This window comes from Neopelma chrysocephalum, unplaced genomic scaffold, assembly GCF_003984885.1.
Source record: "Neopelma chrysocephalum unplaced genomic scaffold, ASM398488v2 Primary Assembly neopelma1_180, whole genome shotgun sequence".
Classification (NCBI taxonomy): domain Eukaryota; kingdom Metazoa; phylum Chordata; class Aves; order Passeriformes; family Pipridae; genus Neopelma; species Neopelma chrysocephalum.
The window spans coordinates 2,318,155-2,331,104 of record NW_020897842.1 but is presented as its reverse complement, the minus strand read 5'-3'; the positions used below and the strand labels follow the sequence as shown (position 1 = coordinate 2,331,104).

Here is a 12,950-nt window from a genome sequence, read left to right as displayed (position 1 = left end):
GCACAGTTGTAAACAATTTTGTGCATTCTGTACAATGTTGAAGTTTATGCTAGTGCACGATTCTAAATGCTAACCATTAGCCTTTGTGTCCAGATTGAAACTGGAAGGAAGGATACATTGACCGTGTGACCACATCCTTTCTCAAAGTACAATTCAGAGTCTCTAGAGGCCTCCACAGGAGCTTCTCACAGCCAGGCTCCTCTGTGAAGCCACCGTGTTCTCCGAGACCACCAATCTTGGTGCTGTGCACATGTTTACCTGCAGTTCATCCATGTGGTGTAAGCAGTCCTCATCCCCTGCGTTGTCTCTGTAGGACAAGAGCTCTGCATCCACCATCTCCCTGTCGGCCATCATCAGCACATTCATCTGCTCCCGCTGGCGTAGCCGATGGGCTACAGCATCCTTCCCCAGGGCAGTGCCCTTCTGGTTCCCCGCCACCTGCACTGCAGACACACCGATATAAATGTCTTTTGGGTTCCATTTGATGCCTGCTTGGCTGCCAGAGCCCCGGTACCCAGTAACTTCTGGGATGTGCTGGGAGAGCTCCCGGCCATAGTCCCTCATCCGTTCACTGGGGCTGATTGTCTCAGTGGAGGATTGCTTGGAGCTGGAGTTCTGCTTCCTAATGCTCGGCTGCTCCAGGCTCAGTGCAGTGGAAAGCAGCTTCTCTTGCCGGGCTTGAAAATATTCAGGGCTCAGCTTATGCTTTTTGGGTGCAGGGTAATCTTTCTGAGTCTCACTACTGTAGTAACTGGAAGGTTCTGATCTTGGCCGTCTCAGCTCTGGAAACCAACAGATCAATAATTAAAACTAAACATGCAACCCACGATCACTATAGGAAAATGAATAGTTTCTGCCTCAGAGCTGCAGGGTGAAGTTTGTGCCATGATCCATGACACCCAGGAGGATGTGCAAAGGGAGTAACAACCACCAGGGAGGATAATGCCTCAACCACTCCCCAAGATACACGTCTCTTTCCAAAGCAGGCATTCGCTCCTCTTCCTGATGCTTATGCAAGTGTACAGAGCACAAGAAAAGAATTAAGCATGGACACCAGGGCTACAGGTGGCATCCACTGCTCAGGTGACCTCCTTGCTCCCAGGTTTTCACATGTCAAATGACAGCAAAACAGTGCATGCTCTCCAGCTTGTTTTACCTGTGTTTGTACTGGAAATCACTGTGACTCCCTTCTGAGGCTCCTGAGAGGCAACAAGCTCACTGTGCCACTGGGACACCCAGTTCTCTGTGTTGGAGTCTGTGCTTGAGGGGCACTGAATCCTGGGGTTTTGCCCGAGCTGAGTTTGTTCATCTCGCTGTAGCTGCTCCAAGCACTCTGCCAACTTCACATGGCCCCGAGAGCGAGCAATGGCCAGTGGCAGCCTCCCAAGGGAGTCCGGAATAGAGATGGCTCGGCGGTCCCACTTGTACAGCACAACAGCTGCATCCATGTGGCCCAGGGCACACGCCCACATCTAAAGAAGAAAAGATAATTGACCCATTGGGCAACCTGCCTTCTCCTTCCTTTTTTGATAATACAGTGGAGTCTGGTCCCCAGCTCATGGAAAAATGAGTCTGATAAACATAACCATGACATGCTTGAAGCCAGCAATGACTTTTATAACTGTCCCATCCCAACAAAAGGCCACTACAGAGGACCAAATACATGCTATTCTCTCCTACAACAGAGAAACCTCCATCTGCCAAATAAAGCTGACAGAGTGACAGTTTTTTATTTAGCAATAAATTTTGGGTTGATTTGGGTTTTTTTTTGTGACACTGGCATCACTGCAGAGACAGAACAGCCTCAGATGCAAAGGAATCTCTGAGGTCAGAAACATGAGGACAGGACCAAAGGTTGGGAACAATAAAATCAATACTCTGCTGTTGTAAACTGGAAATTCTGGTTCCACCTGCTTTGGCTTTTTACTTGTCTAAGTTCTCAGTCATGATTTCATGATTCCAATGACCAAGATATTGTAATGACTTTACAACCTCTACAATTATACAGTCACAGAGAACAACGTGAAAGAAGTCGTGCAGAGTTCTTTTCCTTGCACCATAGTGGAGACTAGATATTGTGTAAAACATACACCAGAACCACTTGTCTGCCCCCTTTCCTCATGTTACTCAATGACAAGGTTTTGTTCTGTTTGCTCTCTCAAAACAAAATGCCAGGAAGCTGACAGTACCATGTCTTACCATGTACAGAGCAGGGACACACAAGAAACATCTACTCTCCAGAGAATGAAACACATTAAGAAAATAACACATCAAAAAGAACTCCAGAGGGTTCTCAGATTCTTTCAGAAGTTTCAGACTCTGCTCTTACCAGAGGAGTACAGGAGAAATGATCCACATTCAAAGGGTCAACTTCCAGCTCCAGATCGATGCTGTCTGCATGTTTAGTGCTGCAGGGGAAACAACAGAACAAATAGTGCTCTGTAGCCATGTCAGGATCACAGCCTAAGCACAGCTTTACCCAATGCACCATACCACAGAGAAGTGGCCACACACATGCCCACGACACATGTATTAACTCCAGATAGTGCCCCCACCAGAGACTTGAAGAGCATGATACATCCACTGATTGGACTCGCTCTCTCAAGAGACAGGTCCTGTCAGATCAGGGGATGGGAACAAGTTCAGGGACTTGACTGTTTGTACAGGACAACCAGAAATGTGGACTGAGCACAGTTTATATATGCTTCTGCCATGTCTGTACTGAAACCCCAGAGTCCAAGGGACTGGGTCTTACCGCCATTTGATGAGGGTCTGGATCAGTGTAGCATAGCCCTGGGCAGCAGCGAGGTGGAGCAGTGTCATTCCTCGGAAAGTCTTTGAATGGATCAAGTGTTTGGACTTTGCCCAGCAAGCACGACTCATCATCTTCTCACACACCACCACCACGCGGCTCTCAAAGCAGCTGCCCAGGGTCCCAGTCCCAGAAACGCACTGAAACACCACACATAGCCCAATTTAGCCATGGAGAGGAGCTGCAACCTGCCTCAAGTAGGCAGCCTTCCACCTCTACGAGTACTGAGACAACGGCCAATGCGACTGAAACCCAACTGCTGTTAGACACCCACAAACCAGATTTATTATTTAGGATGAACCATAATCCTTTCCAAACCCCTCCCCCCCAAAAAACAAACTTTGGTAAGAAAGCATAAAGCTGCCGTTTCTGGACACAGTGGGGTTCATACCTGGACCTGCGTTCCACCGTTCCCACTCCCATTACTCCCGCCTCCTACTCCTTGTTTGTGCTGCTGGGAGCCTGTCATTTCAGCCATTCTCCTCTCCATCTGCTCAAGTCGCTCCAATATTGACATCCTGAACTGGTTATCTAAGTTGGAGAAAGCCAGAATAAGGATCTTTCCGTGGAAACCAAGCTCAGGCTTTGACAGCCAACTGCAGGAAGCCACAAACAGCTATCCTGGAAGTCACAGAGGAGATCTGCTCTGCTTGGCAATCCACACACACACTTGCCCTGCAGCATCCTAGCTCTTCAAGTTCCTGCAGCAACCCTTTGACTGCAATTCCAGGGAACTTCCATACAGAAAACAGATAGAAAAATTAAAAATGCAGGCAAAAGACAAATCCCTTTCCTTGTGAGTCCAGCTGTATCCACACAATAATGGACAGGGGTAATGCAAGGTCTTTGAAAACACAAATAAACTCTAAGCAAATATACCCATTCAGAGAGCATCAGTAGGATCATATCTGCCATTTAAGAGTCGTCCCCCTACTTTACAAGAGTCCTGAATTCAGCTTGGCTTGCCTCCTGGAATCATGCAATAGTGGTACCCAGAGGAAAAAGACTCATCTGCTCCCTTCTGTGCTTAGGAAAAGGAGCCTTTAACAGGGCACTTGCTCCTTCCCTGGCAGGCTCCCTTTCTTGGAAAACAGCTTCAGCCAAGTGTCAGAAACAGAACTAGCAGAAATCAGCGTACAGGCATGGACAATCCCATAACACCATTCTGGAAAGCAGTGCAACTCTGGAGCCCTCTGGTCCCTGCAGAAGTCTCAGGGCTGTGCTACTGATTTTCTTCTCCCTGTGCTGTAACACAGCACTATCCTACAACTACCAATGCTTGAATGGTGAAGCAGGGAGATTCAGACTAACAGATCACTGCCGAACCTGATGCTGCAGAGATCCACTGAGGCAATGATTCTGTGGTTAGGGCCAGTCAGTACAGAGGGAGTGGCTGCAGACACAGGGAGCTCCTTCTGTCCTGTGACCCATAAGGGATAAGCTTCATGCAGCTCATGAAGCTGGGTAGGATTGTTTTGTGGATAGGGAACATTTAATGAATCTTGCTATCATGTTAATGGCATATGTAGTAAACTGGGGGGAAAAGACAGCCCTCATCCTGTTTGGCTTCATGCATCCATATGCACTTACAATTAGTGCCTTATTAATCCTTCAGTTGTTGTGTTAATTGCAAAGCTTCTGGGAAAGGCCTGACAGTTACATGAGGAAATACCCATTGTGCTGATGCATTCTCAGGGCCCTGTCCCCCTGAGCTGTGGTCAGCACACGGCAGCAACACAAGTGCTGTTTGCCCAGCAAATCTTTGTTCCAGGAGTGCTGCAGCGTGCTGCAGTGCAGTCCACGCCGCTGTCTCCTCCCTCCCCATTGCCAGGCGAAGCACGTCCACTGCAGAGACTGGCACAGACCTGGCCCCAGTGAGCCGTCCCCTCTCGCTGCAGGCCTGTGCAAACACAGCTGTGACAGCTCAGGCACCTGGGAAAGTGGCCAGGTTTGCCACGCAGGGCTCCCTTCTGCACAGGTAATGCCACTCTCTCTAGCTGGGTACCAGTACTTGCATTTTATTAGAGCTGAGAGTGGCAACACATGCTGGGTATCGCATCTGAGCTTTCAACCTCATACAGGCAAAAGTAGAATCTTTTCAAAAGAAGAAATTTGGCTTGAATCAGTGTTACAGATCAACAAGCCCAGGGCTGCAAGATTCTGTGGATTTGCTCTTACTCATTTAGAGGTCAAGAGAGAACAATTTTTCTGCACGCCTGGAAACAGAAGGAAAAACTTTTTCCAGTAAGATGTAGAAGTACACTGTGCAGATTAGTATTTCCCTCCCACCTCCCCTTTTTTTTTCCAAGCTGAAACCACTGTGAGACAGAACTAGAGGGCCCTACGTTTGTGTCTATTTTCCAGATTCTTCTCTCTGGGCTCCATGACCTGCAATGAAGCCTCCACCTTTCCTGATTCCAAGTTGAAGATCCTGAGAACTTCCTGTAAGGTATTGTATGAAGACTGAAGTTACCAAAGGTATGTCTGTCACCAGCACTGTCCCCAGATGGAAACACTTAACCAAAGAAATAAAAGCAGGGAACTTTTCTTAGGAAATAGAATTTGAAACAGCATCTGGTATTCCTACTGAGACACCTGGCAGTGCTCCTGGAAAGTATTTAAGGCAGGACTACCTGATTCTGACCTAATCAGGCAGGTTAGAAATATGCCGCTATTAGTAAAATGCCAAGTGGAAACAAACATTCTGGAGTGCCAGCACAGTGTGGAGGGACTCGGAGCCCTCTCAGTGTGTAGCAGAGACTGCCAGCATTTACCCAGCTCAGGGCACACCCTCAAATCAGAAAGCTCCAGGCAGCAATGAGGTAAGTGGGGTGGCAGTGCAGGGACGGTATTTCTGTGCTCCCCATTTTTCAGGTGATCAACACTGTGGCCTAAGCAGTGAGAACAAAGCCACAACTGATGGCAATTTCAAAATTATTTATGTACAGTGTTTTCAAGGGATTGGTCACTTGAAGTGTGTGCACTGCATTGGTCTACCAAAAAAAAAAAAAAGGAGGGGAGAGAGAGAGAGAGAGGCAGACAGCAAATAGCTATGCTGCAAGAGTTGGTACACCCTTAGCAAAAGAAAACAAGGACACTTTAAGCACACAGGAACAGCCAAGAGACAGGACACCTTCCCTCAAGAATCCCCCTGGACTCAACGATGAGGTGAAAGGCTCCTCTCCATCACTCAGCCCTGGGCACACACCAGATTAGCAGCATTTGAACCATGGCCAGCACAGTTCACACACTGCTAATGAGCCAACAGATGTACTCTGCAATAACTGGAGATGGGCTATAAGAGCCATAGGACTCAATGTTACAGGTATCACTCCAAGAAGTTCAAGACCCTTTATCCTGTATCATTTCTCATTTTGCTAGTCACAATCTTTTCTGTCTTGCTCATTTCAGGGGTTTGTGCAGGGCCACTTGCTTAGCAGGCACTGAAGTTACATGAACACAGTTTCCACATCCTTGTCTTTTAAGCCAACATAAGATCTCATGACAAGAACCTCTCTTGCAGTGCACTGAAGACAACAGCTCAACAACATACAAATCACTGCCCAAATAAGCTTTTCTCCTGTTATATTTTACAGGAAATCTAGACAGCCCCAGTACAAGGAGATGTCTCACACTGGAAGCACCCTTACTCTGTCCAAAGGCAACAAAGATGCACGATACGAACATATTCACATATTTACATATACATATGTTATTTTCCCAAGGACTCTGCTTTTGATAATAGAATTTAATATTTTTTCTTGTGAGCCAAAAAATTAGATATTGAGTTTTTCCATTACGTATCAATCTAAGAAATATTACAGTATTCTTTAGGAAACTACAGAGAGCACTTCTGAAGCTGTTCTTAAAGGCTTCCTCCACCAAAGGTGATGCAAATAATCACATTTCTCTATCTCCAAGACACCTCACAATTTCACAGGAAACACTCTGAACATTGTATCTTTTCTGGAAATTATTTCTCTTCAAATTTAACAATAACAATGTAACACCAAAATTACTTCTCACCATCATTCCCTAGCATAAGAGGGTGAGGTGGTGGCAGCCTGCAGGGAGCTGAACTGTCCCAGCAGGGAGGGACCACAAAGAACTGCTTGGTCAGATTTTGACCAGTACTAAGAAATTGGTTTGAGTCTCGTACTCATTTCCCTAAAACATGAATCATCTTTTAAGTGCAGAACAAGCTTCATTTTCATTTGTACTGTGAGAGAGCTTACTACTGATCACAGTAACGATAGCAGGTTATGCACTAAACATTTCTAGAGATGCAAAACTATTCCGGTACAAATCCTCTAAGGCTACATGGTTGTTTACATCAGTTAGCATCTTACAGAGCTACAGCATGTATGCTTGCACAGTTATGCCCAGACAACCTGGATATTGTTTCACATTACCAGGTTTTCTTAGCAGAGATCATTTAATCCAGTAGTGTTTTCTTAGCCCAGATCCCTTCATGATGAATTGAAAGCAGACCTGTACCAACAGCTTGATGAGCCACCACGGCAGGCACGGTGAATGGAAAATGCAGTGAGCAAAGTAGTTAGTTTGGGCTCCTAGATTCTGGAAGTCACACCTCCATTTTCTCCCTTGGTGTCCTCCAATAAACACTGAATTTCCTCAGTAAGAATCTAAACAGATGCCAGTCACTTACATGACACAAGTTTTCACTAGGGGCTGCAGAAGCAGCCTGATAACAGCTCCTGACTCCACAGACCCTCTGTTAAAAGGGGAGCTAAAACACAGCACTTGCAAACACTTCACCTACACCCTCCATAACAACCCACTCCTCTGCATGGCCCTGCCCATCGTCTAATCCAAAGGCCTCTTCCACAGACTCCAGAATTTCTGTTTTTGACGTGCATGCAGTGTCCCCAACAGGTGGGCACAGCTCAGCACATGTTCATCAGTTCCTGCACTTCCTTTGTGTGGTACCCAAAACACCACCATGGTCCAGGGCATGGAGCTAAGAGGATACCAAGGCACAGCAGTGAGTGACAAGTCCTCCTTTGCTTGACAGGCCAAGTTTAAGAAATCAGCATGGAGAGCTGCTTTTCTAATCTCTGCACACTGCTGTACTGGACAAGTACAGATTCCAAAGGATCTTTTGTCCTTTTGCCATGCAAGCTTCAAACAGCAAGTGCCTTGTGACTCGGCAGTGCAGCTAGAACTATTACAGGGGAAATACTGCTGACAATACAGATGAAAAAGAAATGGGCACTTTTTAGCAGCGAGTGGTGTCTATACCACTTGCTCTTTTTTCACATTCTCACCTGGAGGTTTGGGGTTTTTCTGCCATGCCGCACAGCCAAAATGACAGACAGTATCTGACTGGAAGGACTAAAGGACGAGAGTCCATGCTTTCCTGCACATTCCACGGGGGGTGCATCTGCCCAGTATATAATTATTCCCCCACAGTTGTCTAACCACTGAACTAACGGTGGTGTGTGAGATCTGCATCTGCACGTGTTCCAAGCACTGTGCTTAAATACTCTAGCAGGAAGAAGCCACACTGAGGGCTCTGGCTTCTCAGCATGTGCTGTTTCTTTACCGGCACTGTTTGTGTTAAATCACTCACTGTATGAGCCCACACAGATTGAACTGAACAAGTGTGACAGCTGAGCATTGTAAAAAAAACATACAGCACAAAGACATTTTTCTGTTTTGCAGAGCAAGCAAGACTCTCCATATTCTCTCATCCAGGGCAAGCTATGGGTGGGGTTGGAAGCAGTGTAAGGACACATCACTCAGAGTGCCACTGCTCTGTTCCTGTTTTCCAAATCATCTGTCACTGGTCTATAATATCTTGCTCAATTTTTCTGTACAGTACAAACCCTGAACACCTTCCATGTCGCAGTATCAATTTGATCTGGCTTAGTACTGATTTCTGAGATGTCAGTGTTGCAGGAACACCTATTTCTGAAATTAAACTGCCATAACATCCTCAATGCACCTTACAAGAACCTCTCTAGCAGCAAGTTGTTATAGGTCATGATCTCTACCAGCAAATGAAAGCACTTAAAATTTTTACTTCATATTCTAGGACAAATGCGTATCTATGCTAATGAGGGAGGTCACTTCCAGGCCTTTTGATTAGCAAGAAATGCCACAAGTACCAAGGCATGAAATGAGGAAAGCACTGTGCATAAAATGAGGGAAGCACTGTGCGTATGCTGAGCCTGAAGCAGCAGCTGAAGAAAGTCCGTGCTTTCACACAAGAAATGAACACTACTGGGCATGGGCAGGAATAATGAAGTCACATCATCCTGCACATACAGGTGTTGTCAGCGATTTTAAGCCATTAATCCACCTAGCAGGGCATGATTTCTTACTGGTAACTCTTTTTCCGAAGTTCTTTTAATGCTGCTATTACTCCCATGCCATCTGGGACTACTCTGTTCCTCCCTATCATCCCCAGCAGTCAGTGCTCCCTCGAAATGGGGCACTTTTCTACTTTTCTTTATCGTGCCATTACTAGAGAAGAGAAGGAGGGTGGTTCAGGCTGACTTCTTCAATAAAGCACTTGCTGCCCTATTTTTCAGGCTTCTCTTCCTCAGGTCTTAGAGAGGGGGAGATTTTAATGCTATCCAGGAACAGCTACTTCAGCAAACAAAGGAAGATTTTAGACATGCCATGTGGACTTCTGTATTTTAGAGGCAGGGCACACTGCTAAAGACATCACTTGCATGTGCTATTTTGTAAGTTGAAAGATGTGCTTTTGGATGTATGCAAAGAGCGACAGCCTAGGAGGACATGCTGTGCTGCTGCTCACCTGCACACAAGCTACTACCCACAGCTCCTGGAGATTCCCTTCTCCAAAGGCCACAAGCTAAAGGAGCTATAAACAGGAAAAAACCACCTCATGCCACATTATGCAGTATCTGTGCTTACAGTACTATGTATGGTATGTATGTATGTGTACAGTAACAATTCGGACTCAAGTTTTCTCTCATTAAAACCACAACCTCAAGAGTCACTGGAACAGGTGAGCAAAAGAAACTGAGATCTCCTTCACTGGAAGCTTTCAGAAAGTCTGACATCAGCCACATTTACCACATCTAAACTGGGAGTGACCTACGGGTCTCTTGAAGTCCCGTTCCCAGTCCCACTTTCTGATGAAGCACGCTGCAAAACAAGTTTTGTAATAACATGGTGCAGAGTAGGTGTGTGCTTCCAGCATGCCTAAGATCCCCAAGGTTTGGGCTACTGACCTCCTCCTCCGCCGAACCAGCTGCCCAGAACGAAAGGCTGTGAGCTGGAGGCACTCAGATGTAATCTGTCCTGCTGCACACGTGATGCTACAATTAAAGTGCTGTCACAACTCTGAGTCTGCATCAAAACATCACCCGGGAGGGGCTGGGGACCAACGAGAGAGGGCGAGCAGAATGTAACACGACCACTTCCCACAGCTGGGGGCACAGGAAAGGGGGGGAACAGCGAGCAGCAAGGCGTGCAGTTACGCTGGAAGTGCAGCAGAGTGAGGGACAACACAGAAGCATGCGGATTAAAACCCAAACAAGCACTGCATGACACATTATCCTCTAATACTTACTGGAAGCGGTACCTTGTCACATCTGCACATCCACCTGCAAAAAGCTGGGGGTTCCAGACCCCTCTGTAGTCCCTCTACCTGCTTCCAGGTAAATAATATGACAACACTTGGCACCAGAGGACTGACCTGGGAGTCTACAAGGCATCAGCGGAGGCTCCAGCCAGCATCTGGCGCAGCCCTCTCAGCAGGGGCGGGCAGAGCAGGCTCCCCCCAGACCTGGTTGTCGTCTTTCGCATCCTCGCAGCCAGCTGGAGCTCCGCCGTGCTGCCGCAGCGCCGGCGGCTCTCAGCGGTGCCCCCCCCCGCGCCCCGGCGGCCGCAGCGGACGGGCTAACGCTGGCCGGCATGGCTCGGGCTGGGGCTCGGGGCGGCCCCGCCGGAGGACGATGCCGGGCGCCGTTCAGCGGCCGGGGGCATGGCGGCGAGCACGGCCGCCCGAGAACCGGAGCCGCGGGGCCGGGGTCGGCAGCCGACTCCGGGGGGCACGGGCCGGCATGCGGGGACAGGGCCACTCCTCGCCCCGCGCCCGCCGCCCCGCGCCCGCCCCGGGGCCAGCGCCGCCTCAGAGCCCCGGGCGGGTCGCTGCCGGTCCACGGCTGCCGCCCGCCCCGCCGAGCGCCGGAGCCCGCGACCAGAACCGCGGGGGCGGCGGCCAGAAGGCAGCGGCGTCCCGGGCAGCGGGTCAGGCGGGGGCTGGGGGTCGGAGGCCGCCCCGGTCACCCCGGGCGCGCCCACGGGCCCATCGCCGCGCCAGGCACCCTCTCGCACCCGCAAGTCCCCGAGAGCCGGTACCGCCCCGGGGCGCCCAGGCACTTTGCGGTCGCGGCGGAGCCCCGAGACCGCGCCGCGGAGCGGAGCGCTCCGGCTCGGGCTGCCCGGGCGGGGAGCAGGGGCGCGGGGTCCCACCGCCACCCTCAGCCCACGCCGGGGCCCCCCGCTCCCCTCATAGCGGGATGCCGGCCCCGTGCGATGGGCTCCCCGCCCCGCGCTCAGCGGCGGCCCGGAGCGGCTGCGGGCGGGCTCCGGCTGCCGCCACCTCCCATTGTCTGCGCTCGGGCCGCGGGCCCTGCCCCGCTCCGCGCCCGCCGCGGGCCCGCCCCGCCCTGACGTCACCGGCCCCCATTGGCGGCCAACGCCGTGTTTACAGCGCGGACCCGCCGGCGGCAGCGCCCGCCCGCTGTCCCTGCCTGCTGTCCCTGCTGCTGCTCCTGCCGCCGCTCCCGCTGCCCCCGGAGCTGCCCGGAGCGTGCGGGAACGCGGCCTGCGGCCAGCGGCAGCGAGTCGGGCCCGGGCCGCGACATACCTGCGGTCACCTTCCCGCAGCCAGGCTCGTACGCACAGTTCTCCTCACCTCGCTACACACGCAATATTTGTACTTTTACTAACTGCTCTAATAAGGCAAATTTGCAGAGCGTTAAAACCTGACACAGAATTCCCGGAGAATGTGCAGTCCCACGGTCCACAGAGGAGCCGCGAGCCCCACGGCAAACTCCCCGGGGCAGCAGGGCATGTTCAGTCATCGGCCTGAGAACAAACATTGACATCCCAGAGGAATCCGATGTCTGACCATGAAATCAGGCTGGCTCAGAAGACAACACTCAGCACAGAAAATTAAATGCTCCTCGCATCAATTCACTCACATTACGGCCAAAATGGAAAAGGGCAGTCTGGGAAATGCAGTCAGAGCAGTAGGAGACTGGCTTCCTGAAACAGTGTCCTTGACAATGGTGTGTGAAAGGAAAAAAACCACCCAAGAAATCTCAGCAGGAATATATACAGAACACACAAAGCCTCCATACTGCAGAGGAGTCAGGAGAGAGGAGGATGAATAGAAACTTGTTTACTGTGTAGTCACTAGGAAGGAGCAAGGTATCATAGTCCTCTATCAATGCTCACATGTCCCAGTGAGCTGCATGGCAGCCCCGTGACACGGTACAAAACATTTATTCCTCTTCCCAAAGAGAACCCAAATAGATAATCTTTTATGGTAGAATCCAAGATGTAAAGTTAAACATCCAGTCACCTCTACCCAGATGGAAAGATGAGTGAAGAACAGTGATACTGTTTATGAACATGGACTTTTTTCTACCAAAAGTCTCTTACGGCTGCAAAACAACATTTCTAAAGACCTCAGTGATACTGAACACATCTCTCCTACATGACTGTTGTCTTGCATCTCATCACATCTGCATGCTAAGAAGGGCATCTTGTCCTGCTAAATAGGCACGTGCCATGGTTTTTGGTGATGAACATCTACCACCTTGCATGCTTACCACCACCTTACAGAAATCATCTACCTGTCAAACTGTGGAATGCCACAGGTAGCACACTGTATGGTCACAGATAATGTGTGTGTGATTCCATCCACCTCCTGCATGCCGAAATGAGAGTTTGGATACCACAGGTATGGCCATGTCATGCTAACATGAGTGAGCCAACAACTCCCCTCGTCTTTTTTATGTTTTCCAGCTGGGAAAGTCAGCCAGATCATAAATAGAGAACCCAGCAGTAGCTGAAAGGCTGCCTGTCAAGTGCTCCTGCATCAGTGCCATTTACATTCAGTACCAGTCAC

At 49.6% G+C, this 12,950-nt stretch overlaps 1 protein-coding gene across 15 annotated transcripts in view; it reads right to left on the bottom strand.

Moving 5' to 3' along the window:
- Nucleotides 1–12,950, bottom strand: part of CAMTA1 (calmodulin binding transcription activator 1) — a 223,384-nt gene that overhangs the window by 21,360 nt on the left and 189,074 nt on the right. For 12 of the 15 annotated variants that reach the window (XM_027702182.1, XM_027702187.1, XM_027702179.1 and 9 more), the window contains 5 exons: nucleotides 3,204–3,343; nucleotides 2,756–2,952; nucleotides 2,330–2,408; nucleotides 1,157–1,472; nucleotides 259–782 (listed from right to left, as the gene is read on the bottom strand). In XM_027702182.1, coding sequence (XP_027557983.1) covers nucleotides 259–782; nucleotides 1,157–1,472; nucleotides 2,330–2,408; nucleotides 2,756–2,952; nucleotides 3,204–3,343 — 1,256 coding nt within the window. The other 3 variants (XM_027702189.1, XM_027702190.1, XM_027702191.1) reach the window with 3 other exon arrangements.